The following is a 23,182-nucleotide window of genomic DNA, read 5'->3' as shown; positions in this document are numbered from 1 at the left end:
GTGCACTGTAGATGATTTTCCTACTTCCTCCTACAAGCAAACATGAAGACTATGATTTACACTATGGCTTTTGCTGACATTTGTATATGATATTTAAATTTCAGAGATCCCATGACAATTACCACTGAATTGCTTCCAGTGGATTGGATGTTGATAACTCCATGTCACTGTAAATATGAATATGAGGAGTTGCAGTCATTGTATGGCCTGGATTGTGAAGGGCAGGCCTGCCTTTTTGCCCACATTTCTTTTTCACAAAACCTCTGACAAGGTGCTATATTTGTTAAGCACTTGCCCGATTGCCCAGGGCAAGTGAAAATCAAATTCGGGCAAGTGTTTTTGAACAATGAGATCAAATGCCTGCCCAAATTGGGCAAGCAAAAAGTTTTAAAGCCACCCTAAATTTTCACTTATTCCCCCCTACAAACCGACATAATCAACCATACAGAAGCCCAAAGATAATGGCTGTTTAGTGATGCAACACACTTTATATCTCATTTCAGCAACTTTCCAACACTTTATAAAGAAGCCCCAATGCAGTGCAATTGCAACACTTGATCGGACCAAGTTTGCTACTCCATTTAAGCGTACGAATCAATGTGTACTGTTTATTCAAATTATTGTGTTTTATTTAGCCCTTGACTAACACATGATTTTCCATATTATTTCATTATATTTTGGACTTTCTTTTTGGGCAAGTAAAACTAATATTTCAATTTGGGCAAGTGTTTCACGACAAATTTGAAAATCTGCTTGTCCGACTGAGCAAGTGGTAAAATAAAGTTATGTAGCACCCTGCACTGAGACAAAAAAAAAAAGTAATGTTCTCTTCATATACTTACTTGATGATTACATTGACATTGTAGTACAACTTAAATCATCTCATCATGAACACAGCATATAATATGCAGGTTGATCATAATACTTCAAGATTTCTTGGTCACGATGGTATTGTAAATTTTGTTGTCATGGACCCCTGCAGTCCATTATTTTCAAGAAAGGCACAAGTAAGTTGTATGGTAAGCTAAAGACTACACATTGAGACTTCCCAGATGACCAACATGAAACAAGTAGGCCTACAGAGTAAGTGAAAAGTCAAAGAGAGCATTGGTGTGAAAGCTTCAAAGGGCACTAATTTGTCAACGATATTAATTCACAGTGTTTGCAAAGTACAGGCACTGATCTTGGATTATACACATACACTGCCCGTCACACAGTAGTCCCTTTGGCCTGAAGGAGGGAGTCAGCTGGCATTAGTCCCACCCAAAAGCTCGCGGTTAACCAGCGAAAACGAGCCACTTCATCGGTCGCTAATTCGCCTCGGCGGATCTCGTCAAACTTGCTTTCTCACCCTGACTCCTGCCGCTTTTGCAGACACGGGCATTACCTGTCACCTGTTCTGATCTGCCTAGAAGTACTATGGACACATCCCTCTGTCAAGGGCTAAACACAGCACAACACTGACAGCGTGCATGTTCTATGCACAAACCTGGCACACTGTATACACCGAAAACACAATCGATCCAAGGAAAACAGTACGTGCCAATGATAACGATACTGGGTGTGCAAAGCATTGATATTGATTTGTTCAGCATATGAAGGGAAGGTGATGATTAGAAGAAGCTCAGTTTTTTCAACATTATAACATTTCCTTCCTAATGCCATTTCATTCTTCCACCCCCCTCCCCCCCCCCCCCCCCCCCCGACAGGTAATAAAACTGAATTTACCATTGCTCATAGTTGTATTTAAAGAAAAAAAAATCAGCAAGACCATGTCACCGAATTGAAGCAACATGAGTACAGCCTTATAATCTCTGAGAAGCTACACTGTATTGATAAAACAAACAACAAAACAAAACAAAACAAACAAAACTTCTTAATTTCATGAATGATAAATATGTTACTATTTGTTTTCAGTATCTATATAAACAGGAACAGGATATTACCAAAAAAACATGTTGAGCAAGTTCCAGACAATAGTTGGGCTTAAAGGTCCTGTTTACCTTTGGCAGCAGTGATTTAAAAATGTTCAAGATATCACATTTGATGCATATGTGTAGGTCTGTTGTATCACAAAACAGCCTGCCATATACAATTTTTTTGCAATGTATTTATATAGCCTATGATTTAAGGAGATATCAGTATTTTTCTCATTAAACTGTAACTGTAAATGGTTTATTCTGGAAACATGTTTATTATAACTATTGTTCACATTTTGTATATTTAACAATACTAAACATCGATTATAGGGATTCAAATTGTTTACAGTGGTTGTCTCTATCCCTAACTCACATTTTTAGAACTAATGCTGGGTTTTGTTTCTTCTGCAAATGGTAAATTATGCCTTTAAAGGGACTGTACAGTACTGGTTGAGGTAGGGATTCATGTTTTGAACATTCCTAAGTGAGATAATGAAAAGCCTCTTATCAAATATGAAAGAGCACGTAATTTTAAGAAGGATTCAATGTTTATTTGATGAAAATTGGTTATCAAATGGCTGAGATATCCCAAAAAGTGCTAATAATAAAAGGCGACATGCCCCAACTTTATTAGGATCTCTTTGTTTCACCTTGTTTTTGGATATTTCAGCCATTTCAAAACCGATTTTCATCGAATAAACTTTTGATACCCCTTAGAACTGCATGCTCTTTGACATCTCATAGACTGGTTTCTGAATATCTCGCAAAACGTTAAAAGCTAAATCTACACCTTGACCAGAACTGTACACACCCTTTAAAAGAAAAGAAAAATGTCCTTGTGTCATTCAGGTGCACAGATGGCTAACCCAGTAATTCATCCCACGAGACCTTTTTTCCCCAGTGACACAACACATGTTTCTGTCCCTCCCTCTTCCGACAACATGCAGCACTTAATGTGTAATTCACACTGAATCAGTGCATGGCACCTGGGGATGAGCAAGATGTACACAGCACCAGAAAGTCACCTGTTGATGTACTGTCCATTCCACAAGGTCCCAAACCTCTCTACCCACATGCACAGGCTCTAGGGAATGCAACAGTCTAACCCTCTGAACACCATCTTTTAGGAACTCCATAAACATTCTATGTAACGCAAATTGCCAGTGGTTATGACAGAGTTAAATGAAGTTACAGCTCTCCATTTGCATGACTTTCTAACGTCCATATCACATTAGGCGACACTACAACTTGATAATTAACCCATTGAGGACGGACTGAACACGCATTTCCCACAGACACTTGCCCGAGTATACTCGGGACTCGTCCTCAACAGGTTATACAATCAGAATGGTAGGCCTCCTCCCCCCCCCCCCCCCCCCCCCCCGAAAATGGACTGACTAGCTTTTTACACAGATGATAAAGTTTATAAAAACTTCCTCAGATTCAAAACTGGATTTAGTAGATTGGAGACATGCAAAACATGCAAAACACAACACTACCACTAACAGCAACAGCAACATTGATTTGCAACTATAGTAATCCCACTTCCTTTTCAGAATGTAAAATACCTTGAAAATTTGCTAGTGATATTCATTATCATGACTATTCAACACTATATGCAACATATTTGTCAAATACAACAAATACACACAAACATAATAGACCTATAATAGTTATGTCTGGTCTTAAGTAATGTACTTTCAAGAGGAGAAATATACACACAATGAGAAAATGAGAGAAATTTCATATAATCCTGTCTCTATATCAAACCTGAATCCGTATCTGCATTGTCAGCATTAATAATAAAAGTGTCAGGGCATTTAGCGCAGTGAATACAGTGGTTTCCATTAAATCTATATATTGCTATTCAACTATTCAATAACACCAGTCTCAGAGGTTAGTAAAACCAGCAATGTTGGTCAGAATCATACCACTTCTTAAGAGATGAACCATGTTTAATTAGAAGGTAGATGATTATGATACTATTCACAACCAATAATTAGTGTTTTAGTCTGTTATCAATATGTTTATATTCTTGTTTTAAAACCCATATTTGCAGAACTTGTTAAATGAAGGGTCAAGAAGCAATTTCGTGAATTAGTTCTTTCTTTTTGTAAGGACACTTACTCAAAATAATTACAAATATTCGGGCAAGGTAAACACAAACACCTATCACTTTGGATCATGTGATTGGTGCTTGACAGCATTCACAGTACTCTCTAAAAAAAATCGAGTGAAAATTTTCACTCTAAAAAGAGTGAATACAAAAAAGAGTGAATTTCGAGTGAAATTGGAGTGAATTTTGAGTGAAAATGCTCATTTTCACTCATTTTGGAGTGACGTCAGGGATCACTCGAAGATTTTGGAGTGATCCCTGACGTCACTCCAAAATGAGTGAAAATGAGCTTTTTCACTCAAAATTCACTCCAATTTCACTCGAAATTCACTCTTTTTTGTATTCACTCTTTTTAGAGTGAAAATTTTCACTCATTTTTTTTTAGAGAGTAGTTTTACAAACTCATGCATCCAGATAAGGCCTGTTGCACACACACACACACACACACAAATGTCTGATATACAACATTAAAAATCAAACATGACTCACTTTCAACCAATCAGAATCAAGTATTAAGGACATACATTTGACTTCATTTTGATATCAAATGTATCCTTTTTTTTAATGCAACAGGCCTCAGCTTGCACCTGTGATTAAAGCGTAGCAAGCAGACACTGAGGTGACTAGTCCAAACAGTGACATCATGAAGAAGGAGGGGGTACAGGGATAATAGGGTATGGGGGTAAGAGAGGTGCTGTCTGATACCTCTGGAGCCATTTCAATGATGACACTGCAATGACAGCCACCTGGTTGCAGCACTACTCAGGATTATGGTTAAAAGGGGGATTCTGTCTCATATAGTCTGGACTCAAAGGATGTATAATTTCCTTTCCATTTTGTTTGAAAGGATCAGTCACAACTGTTAAATCTGTGTAACAAAGTTCTCAATAGTTATTTGCTTATTTCTAAGATAGGACTTTGCCCACAGGAAAAAAAAAACCACAATAAAACAAGATATCAACCAAATGGAAATAGATCAACAAAAAGAATAGGGATATTCCATTTAAAATTCGAATAGATTACTTCACTCTCTTTAAGATCTCTGCTTGTAGATAAACTTTCATTTGTTTTGAAAATACCTGAAAGTCATAACCAAATGCATGCAACAAATGTCTAACATTCCAACTGACAATGGAATAGTATATTGTATCATCTTATAAAAGCAGACATAGAACAATTTCTTTGAATGTATCTAAACACAAACAACAGAGAAAAACAATTATGACGATGTGCATGATTCAGAACATACTGTTAGCACAAGAGCTGCTTTAAGGTGATACAATCTCACACAGGTTTGAAAAGTCATCATCAATAGTAAAACACTTCCTGTTCTTTCCATCCTAAAAATAAGACACAATGCAAGGTTTAGAAATCAGAAGGGATGTCTACAATAGCTTGATGAGGCATTGTGCTATCAGTAAATTTATTTTAAACATTCATCTGCTGAAGACATAGACATGACTGTGCTTCAATCATGTCTATTCCTAGGACCTCAAATTGGTCAATCACTATAGTCACATTAGTGTATATTAGTGTGTATTAAAGGAAAAGGAAATTTAAAAAAAAAGGTAAATCAGGCATTGTCAGGTATTCCACAGGCATATGGGACATGAGTGACTTTAATCCTTTAATCTGTTCTGAAAGGATCTAAGTGCCTGGTAATAACCTTCCCATTAGCATTGGAGGAGGCATGCTCCTAGCTCCTGTTCCTTAAAATCCAGGGTGGTGAGTGATTATCAGGGAGAACGTGGTAGGTTCTTTTCATGCTTTGGTGACTGTTTCAGTCATGAAAAGTAACAAACAATCCCATAAAAGTCACTACTGATGTAAGATAATACCAGTATTATATGCTAGAACAAGGAGATGCTGAGCTACCTGTGAGAGAGTGCGCATTGGTGCGGAGTTGCGAGTTCGGCTGGGCGGCGACCCAGGGGGCAGCAGCGGCTCTTTCCCGTCGCCTCCTCCACCCCCACCACCTGGTACTCCCCCACCTGGACCGGGACCGGTAGGACACCGTGGATCCGCGGATGCCTTGCCGTCCTGCTCGTGCTGGCTCCGGACATATTCCAAAGCATCTTCCATGGTCATGAGACCCTGTTTCACGCGAATCATCACCCATATTTGCTCGTCTGTGCTAAGCTCATAATACCTCGCCATCTTGGATTGATATGAGCTACTTCTCCTGTGGTCTGCAGCGGTTGGCAAGCGAGGAACGCTGTCCTCGTTTTCATCGGCGCTCCTGCTGCCTCCACTCTCGCGCTCCGCGCGCGACGGTGACTCAACCATCTCAACGTACGGAAGTTTGCAAGGGAAGAACCCAATCAGAAAAAGGTCACAAAGCGAAACACGTCAAGTCGAATTTTTCCCCCTTCCCTCGCCTGTGCCCATGTACGAAAAAATTTCCCCCTCTCCTATCACTGAAAGACGCTGGCCCCCAACTTATTCAACGGTAGCCGCAGAAGGCATTGTTCATTCCATAAGAACTCTTACGTGGTGAGCATAGAATTGCCAAGTCTGTAACCTTCGATGCCACTGAAGATTACTTCAAGTTCATGACTGCGTGCAATTATTTATCAACCGATGAGAGTAACGAAATAGATTTCTTGAACCGTAATTGAGAAGTTCTCCCTATATGAACCCCTCAATTCTTACGACAAATTGGTGCTTTACAAACTGTATTTGTATATAGTTCGAGTCAAGCACCTATGCTTCTTCTGTATCCAAAGACGCGAAGATAAATTTTAAAAAAAATGACGATTTTGTTTCTCGATGTTGTGCGTGGTAACCAGGTTCGTCTTACTCACCAATTAGTACCCTTTCAATACAACCAGTGGGGTGGAAGAGACCTCCCTGCTTAATACAACTCTGCTGCGATGTGCGATATTTACACTATATCCTCGGAGTTTTGCCAACTTACGTTTTTAATTAGTTCACTTGTATTAACTCCACTAGTTATCCGGATAGATATCGCAGTCAAACTCCTCGGAAAGTGGCTTATCTCCTCGCAGAAGTACAAGGTGGGGAGAAGTTAATTTTGGGAGTTGAATATAGTCGTCCAGGGTGTCTTGACTTTAATACTTCCAAAGCGCTCGCAGAAGATGGTGTACGCATTCATGGGTTCCTCCACTCTATCAAGGTCATGTTGTAGCGTCTTGAGGAGCTGTTGTATGAAGCTGGGAGCAGTATGTGCGACAAACTGAAGGCATGGGCACATCCGTAGGGAGACCGGGTTCAGTGTACGCCAGGGGTACATAATCTAATCAGAAAATTGATAAAACTTCCCGTGGCAGCTAGCTAGGCGAGAAGCGGTTTGGATAAGTCACTATCTGAAATTCATCCTACAAGCTCAATGACGCATGGTGTACAACATTCATGTGCTCTTTGTATCACCAATAAGCGAAGTGGTTTACTGTCTTGCCCCTTGGCAATGCCAATAGAATGTGGCACTAACCAAGATCTTCGTACTATTAAGTCCATACTGCGTGACTAACCTACACAGGCACCTTATTACACAATGAGCTGGTATTTCCTCCCACATACTTAGGCACATAATACTCACATATACACGCACACACACACACACACACACACACACATCCTTGCACCCCCTTTCGACCCTGAACAAGCCCTCCCGTAGTATAAGCCGTGAAGTGTTGAAGTTCTCACTTCTCATTTCCGGACCTGGCCTCATGTGTGACCGCTTATGCGTGCTTAGAGCTCAACCAAGAATTGACCAATCCCCCCCCCCCCCCCCCTTCCAGGTTGGGCATAATTTACATTACACTCCTTTCGACAAAGGCTTGAAAAGGCATAGAGTCTCAGACGTGTAAAAAATGAAAATATGAAATAATAATTAATAGCAATAAATAAGAAAGCGATGAGTAATGAGTGAAATACAATGCATATTGTCTGTTTCAATAGTGTCTCTCTGCCCCATGGTTTCTTCTTTCTCTCTCTCTCATTTGGCTTCAATTTGATAATGTATAGGCCTTTGAATATCTCTGTACATTTTGTAAGTAGATAGTCCCATATATATATATATATATATATATATACATATATGAATACATAAGAAAATATAAGTCAAGAAATGAAATTCCTAATATGTATGTTTGCAAAGGAGGTCCTCTACCCCTGGAATTTGGGCGTGACCAAAATAAACACGTGTACTATATATATATATATATATATATATATATATATATATATATATGTATAAATATATATATATATATATATATATATATATATTTATATATATTATATATAAATATATATATATATTATATATCATATATATTATATATGATATATATTATATTACATATATATTATATATATATATATATATATATATATATATTACAAAAGCCGCTAAATCCATCATTTTTCAATGGATTTAGCCCCTTTTGGAAGCAAGTTCTACATATATATATATATAGGCCCTATGCATATAATTATATATCATAGATATCATGAAAAAAGTTATTGCAATTCACCTCAAGTTTGATGCAAAGGAGGCAAATTTCTGACTTCAATATCAGTGGAGACTTTGTGTGAAGGTCGTTGGGAGCCTCGAGGACAATAGTTAAAAGTATAATAGCGTATGCTACCCATATACATGTAACTCATTTGTGAACCACAAATTCTATAACTTTCCTATCAATCTTTTTTTCATTAGACTTTTGATAGAACTGCATGCTGTTATTCTATGATTGTTTCATTTTATTCTGTCAATTAAAGCAAACTTGAACATATTATGGAATCGCTTTTCACATACTGAACTTTCAAATGCGCAAATTTGTTCTATGAATTACATCTGACATGTCTGAGTATACGAAACATGCCAAAACGAGACATTCTAGTGCAGTTTTATTGTAGTTAGAAAAATAAATTTTAACGAATAATAGGGACAATTTTGATGAAAAATCATAAGTTAGAAATATGTTTCATACCTTTTTTTCACATTGCTGTACTGCATCTGATGACATGCTGTTTTCATATATTTCGTACAACTTTATCTTTCTCTACAAAAAGTGATATCTTCAAACTACTTTTTAGCTCTCAACGTAAAAATCCTAACTTCAAGATTATTTTTTTCTCCACCTAAACATAATTAATCACACACGCACACACAATGTAAATAAAAAGAAAGAACCACCAACCTAAGTAATAAATAAGCAGGGTACATTATACTTTCAATGAGGATTAACATGATTAAAGAAGTGAAACATTTTAATGATAAATAATTTTGGGGATTGAGAGAAGGGGGGGGGGGGAGAGCTACTGAAAAGCGAAGCTTGTATATTTTGGGTCCCACCAGTTACAATACGCATACAAGAAGAAAAAGTGGTCACCAAATAAGCAACTTGATTAATATATCGACCAAATTGAACATAGATATATCTCTAAATATATGACACTGTTTAAATCAGCCGAGATGGGACTAAGAGACAGAGTGGATACAAGACAGATAGGCTCCTATCATGAGCTAAAAGACACGTCTAAGTTCGAACAAGATCAGTGACAGTTTGAGGAAAATCGGACAGTCGATTTAAAACTTATGAATATTCAAAGTTTCGGTGCTGGATAAAGAGACTACTTCACTTCATGTGGACATTTTGGACAACCATAAAGAAAATCAGTTATAAATTACAAGGCGTATTCTCCAAAATGAGATTTCTCATGAAAGTGCAAATTCAATCAGCTTGTTACTATTAACATATGCTTAATGGCATTATAGTCCCCCCTGCTTTCTGAAAGAGGTAAGTCCAGTGCTTTTTCGTTATGGTAAAGAAACGTGAAAATCTGTCGAACTTTCTTTCTACTTTCATTATATTGTTGTCCATAATGACATCATGAAGTGCAGTGGTCTCCTACTATCTAGCGATAACGGCACCGAAACTTTGATAATCCGTAACTTTTTAATCGATAGTAAGATTTTTCTCAAACTTACACCGACATGTTTTACTATCAAAATTTGCTGCTTTCACTCAATCCACATTATATTAATTTAGGCTTTGGTTTATTTAAGGCAAGCATTGCATGCTAGATTTAATAAGGGGCTTCCCCCATTGCTTAAGATTGGATGTTGGAGAGCATGATTATAAAAGTCGATGGATATATAGTAGGCCCCATCTACAAATTGTACATAATACACGTGGTGTGTGTGTGTGTGTGTGTGTGTGTGTGTGCGTGTGTGTGCGTGTTTGTGTGTGCGCGTGTGTGTAGAGCGAAGGGGGGGGGGGGAGAAAGAGGAATTGGTGCAATTTGAAAGTGCTACATTAACCATCTTTATTGACTTAAAGGGATAGAGTCCAAAGGTTAATAATGTAATTTGCATAATAGTACAAACATCGAACAAATTTGACAGCAGACACTAACATCGGTATGTGTAATGTCATAATATATGTTTCCATGTTCGAAAAACAGTACGGCTTTATAATCGAAGAGCATACAAGGAACGGAAGCGGCAGGGCAATGTGCAGGTGAGGAACTATTATCATTGTACATCGATCAAAAGGCGTGTGGGATAAAGGGCGCCCCGATTTAAGGAAACGCCGTGTTATGTCATGAGCAGTCTCAGTCAATGCCCCAACCCGGTGGCGAGCCGGGGAGAAAGGGGGGAGGGGGGGGGGGGGGACCGTTTCCCAAGGTGTTGAATGATCATTCACGGATGAACTGAAAGACATTGTGAAGATACTGTCATAACAATAGCACAGTGGCCATTCTTCCATTTACCCTTTGACCTAATGTTGAGAAAACAATAACAAACAAACAAACAAATAGGCTGGTTCCTTCTTTTTCACTTGGTGTTCATAGATACTAAACGAGCATATATCTACGATTATTTTGGAGAGTAACAGAAGAAAAAAATAATACCTTTGTAAACAAATAAGTAACTAAACAAACAGATAAACAAACAGATTAAAAATGAATACATATTATTGTTTGTCTTCGCTGCTTCTTATTTGTGTGTATACATCGTGATGAAGAAATCGATCTTTTTCCTGTCAATGGTGCGATGACTGGTGTTGTTATAAGTACATCGTGTATTATATCAAAATCAATGAGTCATGTTACCATGGAGATGACATACAAATACCCTGGAGCTTCTGAGATAGACATTACATTCTTCCCCCTTCATCCCTCCTCCTCCTCCTCCTCCCCCCATTCTACTCCTACTGATTCTTCTTTTAGTTGACAATAATGATAATGATAATAATGATGATTATGATGATGATGATGATAATAATAATAATAATACGTGTGATAATAACAATGATAATAATAAGAAGAACAACAACTGATACTACTACTACTTCTACTACTATACTACTACTACTACTACTACTATTACTACTACTACTACTATCACTACTGCTACTTCTACTACTACAACTGCTCACTACTACTATCATTATTGTATATTTATCATATTTTTTTGTCATTTCAAAGATAAACACAGCCACTTGAAACGCATTGAAGGATCTAAAAAATGCTAGAAAGAAAAACAAGCAGTTGTGTTACATATAAGTCTCACATAAGGCGAGTGGCATGAGAAGAAAATGATACAATGTTAATGAGATGACAGAGTACGTCGAATATTCTGTCAGCTTTTGGTAGGATGCAATATCCTTTCCTTTCAATAGGGTAGGTATGATGCAATATCCGTTCCTTTCCCCCACTCCTTCCAATTGTATCCCCCTCAGTTTAGTCATGTTATGTTGTTGTGTTTCTGCTGTTTTATTCCATCCTGTCTTAATTATTTTTGTGTTAAGTTTGTAATTTCAGAAAGTATTTTTAAAATAAGTCTTGAGTGGTTCACAATATACAAGCATTGCTTTTAGTGGACCTCTCACTTCTCTTTCCCCCTTCTAAACATAACTTATAGTATTTTGCCGGTATGTATATGTATATCTCTATTTGTTAACTATCGTTTATCTTTCGCACATTCCGATGTATATGCATATGATTTGATTCCTGATTTACTATGTGTTATGTTTTGTTGGAAGAAAAATGAGAATGAAAAATAAATGAATTGAATGAATTGAAACAATATTTGTCCGGTGTTATCCCCGTGGTTGAGATTCACTTATGGTCATTGATCATTTTGTAGAATAAACTATATCTGTTCGCATAATAATCTATTCTATTTCGAGTGGCATATCTATCCCTGTCGGCGGTGGGTACAACTTCGCTTTCACCACACGTTTTCAATTCGTCATTTCTTTAAAAATGCGATGCCTCAAAGGTAATACATACAGGTTGATAACGAAAGACGGGCATGGTTACATAACTAAATGGGTCAACATGATTCAAAATAAAAACAACAACAACCACCGTCCAATCCAAAAGGAGGAAAGAACAAACGCGATGAATACCCAACGATACGACAATTACAACAATATATTGTCATCACGTCATCAGTAGTCAGCCTAGTCAAACTTGAATCCGCAGAAAGTGTAAAGAGTTGTATCGCTGGTGATTTTTAAGCAAATGCTATATAATTTCGATGCGCAATGTTACCTGCCAGCATATAGAGCTAGTGCCAACTTTCTTGCCCCAAATAGTCGGTTCAGGAAATGTCACTCGCGAAGCCATTGGTGGTGATTATTTAGCGCACTAATCCTGTAATATCCTGACACCCCGGGTGAAGATGTTTGTATGTATTACCAGAGGATTCCGGAGCGATCAAAACTCATCAGACTCAGACATGTAAGACGAGATAATGTCCTTTCTTTTGATATCAGCAGAATTAGTGATTGCACTGAAAAGTACAAGCATGCTTGTTTATCTCTCTATCTATATATATATATATATATATATATAAAAGAAGAAGAAGAAGAAGAAGAAGAAGAAGTAGTAGTAGTAGTAGTAGTAGTAGTAGTAGTAGTAGTAGTAGTAGTAGTCTGGAGTACGCCATTTGTAGATCCAACAAGGTTTTTATTCACAAAATTTTCGGCCCGCCTCAGGTCTTCGTCAGTGTATAACGAATGGCGTACTCGAGACTTCTTCTTGTTATGTATACAAATACATAAAAATTCAGAAAGAAATATATGTACAATTATACATAATGTATATACAGATAAAGAGAGAGAGAGAGGGGGGGGGGGGTGAGTCAAAACAAAATAGAGAAGTGACCGAAAGCTAAACGCACCAAGCATGCAGGATAGCAAGATGGATAACTTGACATGGACAACACTGCCGACCTGGAAAAAAGCTACTCATACACACAAGCAATGTATAAAGATGGGCATTTCCTCGGTAAGAATAGAATGATGATCGTTTTTCAAAGCTAAGAGCTGTTTGACGAGGCTACATTGAGATTGATTTTAGATCAGCAAGACAGACAGCACTATGATAATAGTCACTTAGTGTGTTGATGAAATGTGAGAACAGAAGTAGATTATAATATGACCATAAAAATGTCGTTTCAAGACCAAAATGCATGATTATATTAGCCCATTTATGTCCAAATTCGTACCTGTAGTATTTACTATGTACATGGTTGTCAAAGAGTTATATAGAGTGTTGGGTTGCTTTTTTTAACGATTATCTTTGGCTTGGGAAATCACAAGTCAAACTTCATAAAGTAGAGAATTTGACTCCCTACAAGGAACTTCGTATTGCCTTCTTCACAATAGACGTAGAGGGTGCTCTGGAGTGTATTCATCTGTCAACATGCCATTTCCCCTTCTCCATTAGAAACCGAAGTGTTAATAATATACTCAGTATTGAACATGGATGAGGAAATTTTCTAGAGATAACAGATTCAGGCTGAAACATCGGACGCTCCGAAAGTGGATGACCCAGTTGTTGTTGTGTTTTTCTGCCCGTTTGTATCTTCGTAAACTTGACGTCCAAATGAACGACGTTTTTCATATCTCTCATTAGTATTTCTTTGTGTTTGTTGATTTTTGTCTGTTTTTCTACCTCTCTGTTTACAAATTATCGTGTGTTTATCTGATTTGTGTGATGATGCGTACATGTGTGTGTGCTGGTGTTTTACGCACAGTTACATGACATTGTAACCATTTTCATTGCAGCGGAAACTCGTTTCTTTTATATTATAATTTGACACACCCTAACATTTTCTATCACAGCGAACTGGAAAGTCAGATGACGAGAAAACACAACTGAGCAGATCAAACCGACGAACAACAACGAGAGAAAAAGAAAATAATGGCTATAGGAAAAGGTTAGAAATATATGAAAAAAAAAAACACACACACACACTCATAAACCATTTAATGTCCAATAGTCTCAGAGGAATACCATTAAAGCCACATTAACTAAGTCACGTTTATGGTGTCTATGTCACCTGAAATATGTCCGGGGGAGATAAGTCAGTAATATTCCATGGTCTTGACGCCAACCCACCTGCAAATGGTCACAATATTACTATATTACTTGAAAAGGTTGAATGATTACCATAATTATAGAATTTCATTCCTTACATTACATACCATATAAAATTACATTCCTTCAAATGCAAATTAAAAGAATCATTAGGCGTTTTCACATCACTCCGATAAAAATCCAAGCTCGAGATATTTTTCGCGATCGCAAATTAGCGCGCTATTTCATTTCGTATTCACATAAGCCCGAACATTATCAAATAGCGCGCTAGTTCGCTATCGGGATAATTTCCCAAGTCAGAAAATAGCACGCTATTTCGAAACATCGGGCTGATGTGAAAACGCCTATACTGAATAAATTTGTAATGTCTTATGTAATATTGTGGTATGTTATTGTCCGATCAACCATTCTTGTCAACCCGCTGCAGATTGCGTTTTGGGACTTGCCGTCAGGTTCTCCGAATTCATCATTGGCAATTCCATACTCTACTTCGTTTCCCTCTCTTCCTCCTTCCCTCTACCAAAGTCTACCTCTCTCTCACTTTCTATCCAGAGCTTGAAGGCAGGCACCAAATGACTTAATAGCTGTACACAAGGGCGTACCGAGGGGGGGTGTTTTGGGTGTTCAAACACCCCCCTTTGCCAAAAGGGGGGTGTTTAAGGTGTTCAAACACCTCCCTTGGGCAAAAGGGAGGTGTTTGAGCTATTCAACACCCCTCTTCAGCAATGTTTAGATGTTGACAAATGAAACAAAAACTGTCTTTACCGCTTTTATTTCCGTTTTGAATTCCGCCTTTCCTTTCTTTCGTTCATTTTTTCTCTCTCTCTCTCTTCCTTGTTTTAATGTTTGTGTGGATGATGATACATTATGGAGTTACATATCATACGCACTAAAGAACTCGTGTTACGTTACTGCACCGCGCGCGAAGCTGACGCGCAAACAGTAGACATTCCCGATCCCTGCTTTGCTTTCTGACCGAATCGCGAAGATACATTGCGCATAATGTTCACCGTTTACCGGTATTATACCGTACGCGGTACCGTAAATTGTGTATGATGCATAATATGTGTGTACAATGCATGCTGCGCTGCAGCCTATTATTGGCACATTGCATGCTAAGTTAGTAGTATCAACTACCAACAGTGGCGTATCGGGGGGGGGGGGGGCAAGGGGGCTCGTGATAAAAAAAAAAGCGAGAAAAAAAAAAGAAGAAGAAGAAAAAAAGAAAAAAACCTCGCCCGGACGGGGGGAAGGAGAATGGGGGAGGGGCAGAAAACCAAATCAAACAAGATAAAAACAAAACATGAATTCCATGTTTTGTAACGCTGAAATATAAAAATTTTCGGCTCGCTCGCTGCGCCCGCTCGCCAAAATTTATCCAAAAAAAAAAAGATAAGAACAAAACGTAATGATGACGTGGAAATATAAAAATTTCGCCTCACTCACTCGTAGTAATTTAGAGTATTTTTCCAAGTCCTTAGTTTGTTGGCATTAATCGTTATCTATGAAGCCGTCACCATATCTTGATTAGAATTGTAAGATTTAATAACCAAAAAATGACAAGAATTCCATGTTTTGTAAGGTGAAATACAAAAATTGTCGGCTCGCTCGCTGCGCTCGCTCGCCAAAATTTATCAAAATTTATCAGATTTTATATCACCCTCAAAAAAAAACCTTTTAAGTGCTCGAAAAAGCATATCAAGTGGACTTTTTTAAAGTCCCTACCGGGATGGGATTGGGGTTGAACACTGTTGGTATAATCGTTATCTATAAGACCGTCACTATTTTTGATTAGAATTGTCATTCGAAGATTTAATAATCAAAAATGACAAGAATTCCATGTTTTGTAAGCTGAAATACAAAAATTTTCGGCTCGCTCGCTGCACTCGCTCGCCAAAATTCTTCAATATCTATTACATTTAAATCACCCTCAAAAGACCCCTTCTAAGTGCTTGAAAAAGCATATCATGTGGACTTTTTTAAAGTCCCTACCGGGATGGGGTTGGACACTGTTGGTATAAATCGTTATCTATAAGGCCGTCACTATGATTAGAATTGTAATTCGAAGATTTAATAACCAAAAATGACAAAAATTCCATATTATGTATAAAGCTGAAATATAAAAATTTTCGGCTCGCTTGCTGCGCTCGCTCGCCAAAATATATCAACATTTAGGGTTGCCTATTACATTTAAATCACCCTCAAAAAGACTCCTCTTAAGTGCTTCAAAAAGCATATCATGAGGACTTTTTTAAAGTCCCTACCGGGATGGGGTTGGGGTTGAACTCTTTTTCAGAAATTAGGGGCGCAATTTTCGCGCTTGCCACGGCGCCGTTTTCCCTAGATACGCCACTGACTACCAAGTACAATCAGTATAGTAGCCTACTGGAAGCAGCAAGCTCTGGAAGCTCTGGGAGTAGCAAGTTACTTGCTACTCAATGTAATTAGTAATAGGACATGGACTTGGTAATCTTTAGTAATAGTAGATATGCATTTTTTCAATGACTGAAAGTTAAAACTGTGTGAGTGTGAGTCTACAAATTGTGGTTGGATGACTTTATTGCGCCTAAAATTCACTAGATATCTAGGTCTAGGAACAGTGGCGTAACTACGGGGGCATGGGGGGGGGGGCACGTGCCCCACCCCCCAATCCGCTGGTAAAAAAAAAAACAAAAGAAAAAAAAACCTACGAAAATGGAAATTCAAGGGTTAGTAAACTGCTTTTGAAATCGACATGAAAGGATGATCAAGAAAAAAAGATATTTTTCTAAGATTTCTTTTAACCATAATAATTAAAGAGGTATAACATTGTTCAAAAAGCCCGGAGACGACAAAAGATTCTGATTCAGCGTGATTCCTGGTTGGCATTTTGAATACAAGCAGGATGTGCGCAGTGTACTCAGAATATCGGAATGGCAAAAAGAGTCGCTGCAATGTTGCGCAATGTTTGATAGGTTGTACACATTTGCTATCAAAGCTTGATCATTGATTTTGCAGTGTTGCTTTACATACTAGTCTATATTAAAATGCCTTGCATTGCCAATATAAGACTTGACCTTGGCTATTTCCTAACTTTTCCATCTATATGAAACACACACACACACAAACACAAACAAATTAGGGGATGCTCTATATAAAGTGCAGATTTTGGACATCCTTCTCCCGCTTGGTCACTTCGACGCCCCCTCGCTGGTCATACCTCCCCCAATCATGAACATAAACCGACACCCTTGACTACCAGTGGCGGATCCAGGGGGCGCACCGGGTGCCCCCTCCTTCCAATGCGAAAAAAAATATACATGTAGCTACAAACGACAGTTTTTGGACGGTAAAATGTCAAAATTTTCAGCAGTTGCGCCCGGTGCGCCCCCCCCCCCCCCCCCGAATTTCCAAAGCGAAAAGATATAGCTACAAACGGCAGTTTTGGGACTGTAAAATGTCAAAATTTTCAAGCTCGCTCGCTTCGCTCGCTCGCATTTAACCGTTTATGCCATTCTCCTGATGTTACTGCCAGTAATTGCCAGCAGTTGCGCCCGGTGCGCCCCCCCCCCCCCCCGAATTTCCAAAGCGAAAAAATATAGCTATAAACGGCAGATGTGGGACTGTAAAATGTCACAATTTTCAAGCTCGCTCGCTTCGCTCGCTCGCATTTAATCGTTATGCAATTCTCCTGATGTTGCTGTCAGTAATTGCCAGCAGTTGCGCCCGGTGCGCCCCCTCCCCTTAATTTCTAAAGCGAAAAAAATATAGCTACAAACGGCAGTTTTGGGACTGTAAAATGTCAAAATTTTCAAGCTCGCTCGCTTCGCTCGCTCGCATTTAACCGTTTATGCCATTCTCCTGATGTTACTGCCAGTAATTGCCAGCAGTTGCGCCCGGTGCGCCCCCCCCCCCCCCCGAATTTCCAAAGCGAAAAAATATAAACGGCAGTTTTGGGACTGTAAAATGTCACAATTTTCAGCAGTTGCGCCCGGTGCGCCCCCCCCCCCCCCCGAATTTCCAAAGCGAAAAGATATAGCTACAAACGGCAGTTTTGGGACTGTAAAATGTCAAAATTTTCAAGCTCGCTCGCTTCGCTCGCTCGCATTTAACCGTTTATGCCATTCTCCTGATGTTACTGCCAGTAATTGCCAGCAGTTGCGCCCGGTGCGCCCCCCCCCCCCCCCGAATTTCCAAAGCGAAAAAATATAGCTATAAACGGCAGATGTGGGACTGTAAAATGTCACAATTTTCAAGCTCGCTCGCTTCGCTCGCTCGCATTTAATCGTTATGCAATTCTCCTGATGTTGCTGTCAGTAATTGCCAGCAGTTGCGCCCGGTGCGCCCCCTCCCCTTAATTTCTAAAGCGAAAAAAATATAGCTACAAACGGCAGTTTTGGGACTGTAAAATGTCACAATTTTCAAGCTCGCTCGCTTCGCTCGCTCGCATTTAACCGTTTATGCCATTCTCCTGATGTTACTGCCAGTAATTGCCAGCAGTTGCGCCCGGTGCGCCCCCCCCCCCCGAATTTCCAAAGCGAAAAAATATAAACGGCAGTTTTGGGACTGTAAAATGTCACAATTTTCAAGCTCGCTCGCTTCGCTCGATCACATTTAATCGTTATGCAATTCTCCTGATGTTGCTGTCAGTAATTGCCAGCAGTTGCGCCCGGTGCGCCCCCTCCCCTTAATTTCTAAAGCGAAAAAATATAGCTACAAACGGCAGTTTGGGGACTGCAAAATGTCAAAATTTTCAAGCTCGCTCGCTTCGCTCGCTCGCATTTAATCGTTATGCAATTCTCCTGATGTTGCTGTCAGTAATTACCAGCAGTTGCGCCCGGTGCGCCCCCTCCCCTTAATTTCTAAAGCGAAAAAATATAGCTACAAACGGCAGTTTGGGGACTGCAAAATGTCAAAATTTTCAAGCTCGCTCGCTTCGCTCGCTCGCATTTAATCGTTTATGCCATTCTCCTGATGTTACTGCCAGTAATTGCCAGCAGTTGCGCCCGGTGCGCCCCCCCCCCCCCCTCGAAATCCAAAGCGAAAAAATATAGCTATAAACGGCAGTTTTGGGACTGTAAAATGTCACAATTTTCAAGCTCGCTCGCTCGCATTTACTCGTTATGCAATTCTGCTGATGTTGCTGTCAGTAATTGCCAGCAGTTGCGCCCGGTGCGCCCCCTCCCCTTAATTTCTAAAGCGAAAAAATATAGCTACAAACGGCAGTTTGGGGACTGCAAAATGTCAGAATTTTCAAGCTCGCTCGCTTCGCTCGCTCGCATTTAATCGTTATGCAATTCTCCTGATGTTGCTGTCAGTAATTACCAGCAGTTGCGCCCGTTGCGCCCCCTCCCCTTAATTTCTAAAGCGAAAAAATATAGCTACAAACGGTAGTTTTGGGACTGTAAAATGTCAAAATTTTCAAGCTCGCTCTCTTCGCTCGCTTGCATTTAATCGTTATGCAATTATCCTGATGTTGCTGTCAGTAATTACCAGCAGTTGCGCCCGGTGCGCCCCCTCCCCTTAATTTCTAAAGCGAAAAAATATAGCTGCAAACGGCAGTTTTGGGACTGTAAAATGTCAAAATTTTCAAGCTCGCTCGCTTCGCTCGCTCGCATTTAATCGTTATGCCATTCTCCTGATGTTACTGCCAGCAACTGCCAGCAGTAGCACCCGGTGCAATCCCCTTAATTTGCAAAGGAAATATATGTGTATATATATATATATATATATATATATTATCATATATAGCTTCAAACGGCAGTTTTGGGACTTATAATGTCAAAATTTTCAAGCTCGCTCGCTCCGCTCGCTCGCATGTAATTGTACAGTTATGCAATTCTGATGTTGCTTCCATGAGGTGCGCTTCCCCCCCCCTAATGTCTTGACCCACGGTACGCCACTGAACACCCCCCTCTAAAAAATCCTGGGTACGCCTATGGCTGTACATGCTACTTTTTGTGTTTTACTGAACATAACCTTGTAGTAGTTTTAATGCAACAGCAGTTTATGATGTATACCAAAGCAGGCTTTATAAACAAATCATGTTCTACTCCGGAAACAAATGATAGCTCGTTCACAATAATGATTCACATTCTAGTATTTTTTTTCTTCTTCTTTTTTTTTAATCACATAGGCATATCCAGCTTTTCTTATTTGGTACCATTAACTCGCCTGGTCTTATCTTCTATCCGTTCACCGTTTCTTTATCACAAACACTGATTTCTCGGGGCTTACAGCCAAACAAGCTTGCTTTCATGTAGGTCCCGTCATTCTTCTCTTTGTTCTACCCCATCTCGATTTCGACCAGTCATCATTACAATTGATGTGTTATTGCCATCATTGTTTGTTTTTGCACATTGTTTACAAGGTAAAAAATAACCTGTATAATTATTTCTGATGTAATATTCATATACGAGAAGTATAAAAAAATAATTGAATTGAATTGAATTGAATTGAGTTGAATTGAATTAAATTAAATTAAATTAAATTGAATTGAATTGAATTGAATTGAATTGAATTGAATTGAATTGAATTGAATTGAATTGAATTGAATTGAATTGAATTGAAATGAATTGAATTGAATTGAACTGAATTGAATTGAATTGAATATACTCTGCCAAATTTACAGTAATACTGTAACCTGCAAATTTTGGAAGTGTACGTTCAAAGCAATTTCAGCCTTGCAAGTGAATGATTTTAAGTTACGATTACTTCTTCTCATTTGCATTATGTGATTGAATAACTGTTTCTTGGAAATATGAGAGACTTTGCCAAAAAAAAAAATCATATTTTTATGCAATTTGTCTGTGAAACTTCATCTCTTCTTTTTACTCGTGTTTACTCTGTATGAAAGTAAGATTCACCCTAGAGTAGTGTTGCCCTTTAAGATTTAGATAATATCTATATCTATGGGTATAGTGTTCATTTTATGCATACTACGCATCATGCATATGACCGCCTCCATGGGCGGATGTGTCCAGCAGTTATGGCTGCTGCTCTCAATCATATCTAGTAAACTTCTTGCAGACGAGAACGAAACAAGATGAATCATGACCGAGAATGCAGTGATAGGATGTTTGGGAAACGAGCGACGAATTAACACCACTCCAGATAACTGCGTGATGACGAGATGGAGGAAACGGTTACTATGGCAACGAATTGCCTTTGACCAGGTGCACAGTGGGTGGGCCCACTCCTCTGCCTTATTCCTACAATGGTGACTGGACAAAATCTAATAATTGAGAAACAAATGTGACCTATGTATACATTAATACGATCTATAATTGCTTTATGTCATGCTGATTTCTGCATGTTTAATTTTCTTGTAATTCATTTTCTTTATTATTATTTTGCAACAGAATATACAAGTTAATGTATGAAATTAGACACGCATTTTATAGAATGATACACAGGAAGGAAAGAATAACAGCATGTTCATGTCTATATGATCAGTACAAGAAGAGGCATTAACAGGACATACCTATACAGTGTACATATTCTGCGGGGAAAAAATAGGTATTATACCCACTCAAAAGAAAAAGGACTGTCGACGAATGCTCTAAAAGCCAATGGACAAAGAAGGGATGTGAATGCCACCGTGCAGGATATAATAGGGAGCTTTAGATTTTAGACGCGCGGACGTTCAGAGGGAAAAAACATGATCTGAGCGTGCGCAGAAGCGTGCGTCAACTTGACCCGCGCGACTGCGCACACTCAGATCATGTTTCTTTCCCTTTGAACGTCCGCGCGTCTAAAATTTAAAGCTCCCTAATATGCCGAGAAAGAGACGAGACAGTGCAACACGTACATCGTATGAGGCTGTAGTAAACTGGCGCTGAAAGAGTACAAAGGCCTTAAGGCGACATGACAAACTGGCACAAATGATTTACTGGGAGCTTTGCAAAAGAAAACATGAAATATCATGTGGGAGCAAATGACATACTATGTGCACGATCTACAGAAAGTTACCGAAAATGACCCAAGTGAAAATTCATGTGGGATTTAGATGTTTAAACTCACAATATCATAATTATACATGTAGCATATGCGTCATCGTAGAAAAGTAGAAAAGGTTTGGAAGATGTGCACAATCGTCGATGTCGCTGCACTGGGAGAGACAGCCAAGTAGCCGATAAGGAGAAGCAAAAGATGGAATCAAAGTACCAGGACCTGGCCAGAGATTTTCGCCGCCTGTGGAGAAGGTGGTCCACTCGGAACAATTCCAAAGCAGCTACGACGTTACTTGGATAACGTGGCCCGTATGCTCGACCGAGTGCAGACACTCCAAAAGGCAACATTGCTTGGCACGGCGGGAATCCTCAGAAAAGTAGCAGAAGTCTAAGGTTCTAGGATAGAACTTGGCTTGAAATTGATCTTCGAGATAGATCTTGTGATGATAGAGATAACAATGATAAAAATGACAGTACTGATAATAAGAATAATAATGATGATAATAATGATAACACTAACAATAATAGCAACAGCAACAACAACAAGAACAACGATAATAACAGAGAAGAAGAATAGAAATTCGAGACCCTTTATGATCAGATGAACGCTCCGATAATTCAGAATTATAACACATTTATTCAGACGCTAATTCCAAGTCTCAGTACACGGGGAGGGGGAGGGGGTGCGAAGACATAGACATAGCTTGCTAAATGCAAGGAGCTTCAGAAGCTCCTTGCTAAGTGCGAGCATGTTGGATGATGTAACACTACGTCGATATCGACAACAATGCAATGGACTGTTGCAGACGACTGTTGCAGACGATCGAACACAGAGCTCATGCGTTATCTGGTCA

General features: G+C 39.0%; 1 protein-coding gene across 1 annotated transcript in view; it reads right to left on the bottom strand.

Moving 5' to 3' along the window:
• Positions 1-6,192, bottom strand: part of LOC139732478 (uncharacterized) — a 221,529-nt gene extending 215,337 nt beyond the window's left edge. Inside the window, exon 1 of the mRNA XM_071643340.1 lies at positions 6,019-6,192. Within this exon, the coding sequence (XP_071499441.1) occupies positions 6,019-6,192 (174 nt within the window). The remainder of the gene's footprint in view (positions 1-6,018) is intronic.
• Between the last annotated feature and the right edge of the window lie 16,990 nt (positions 6,193-23,182).

The sequence above is a fragment of the Diadema antillarum genome, unplaced genomic scaffold, assembly GCF_040938485.1.
Source record: "Diadema antillarum isolate AM-2024a unplaced genomic scaffold, OU_Dant_1.0 seq00000425_RagTag, whole genome shotgun sequence".
NCBI lineage: Eukaryota > Metazoa > Echinodermata > Echinoidea > Diadematoida > Diadematidae > Diadema > Diadema antillarum.
The sequence above is the reverse complement of the archived record's forward strand: the minus strand, read 5'-3'. Positions and strand labels throughout refer to the sequence as shown.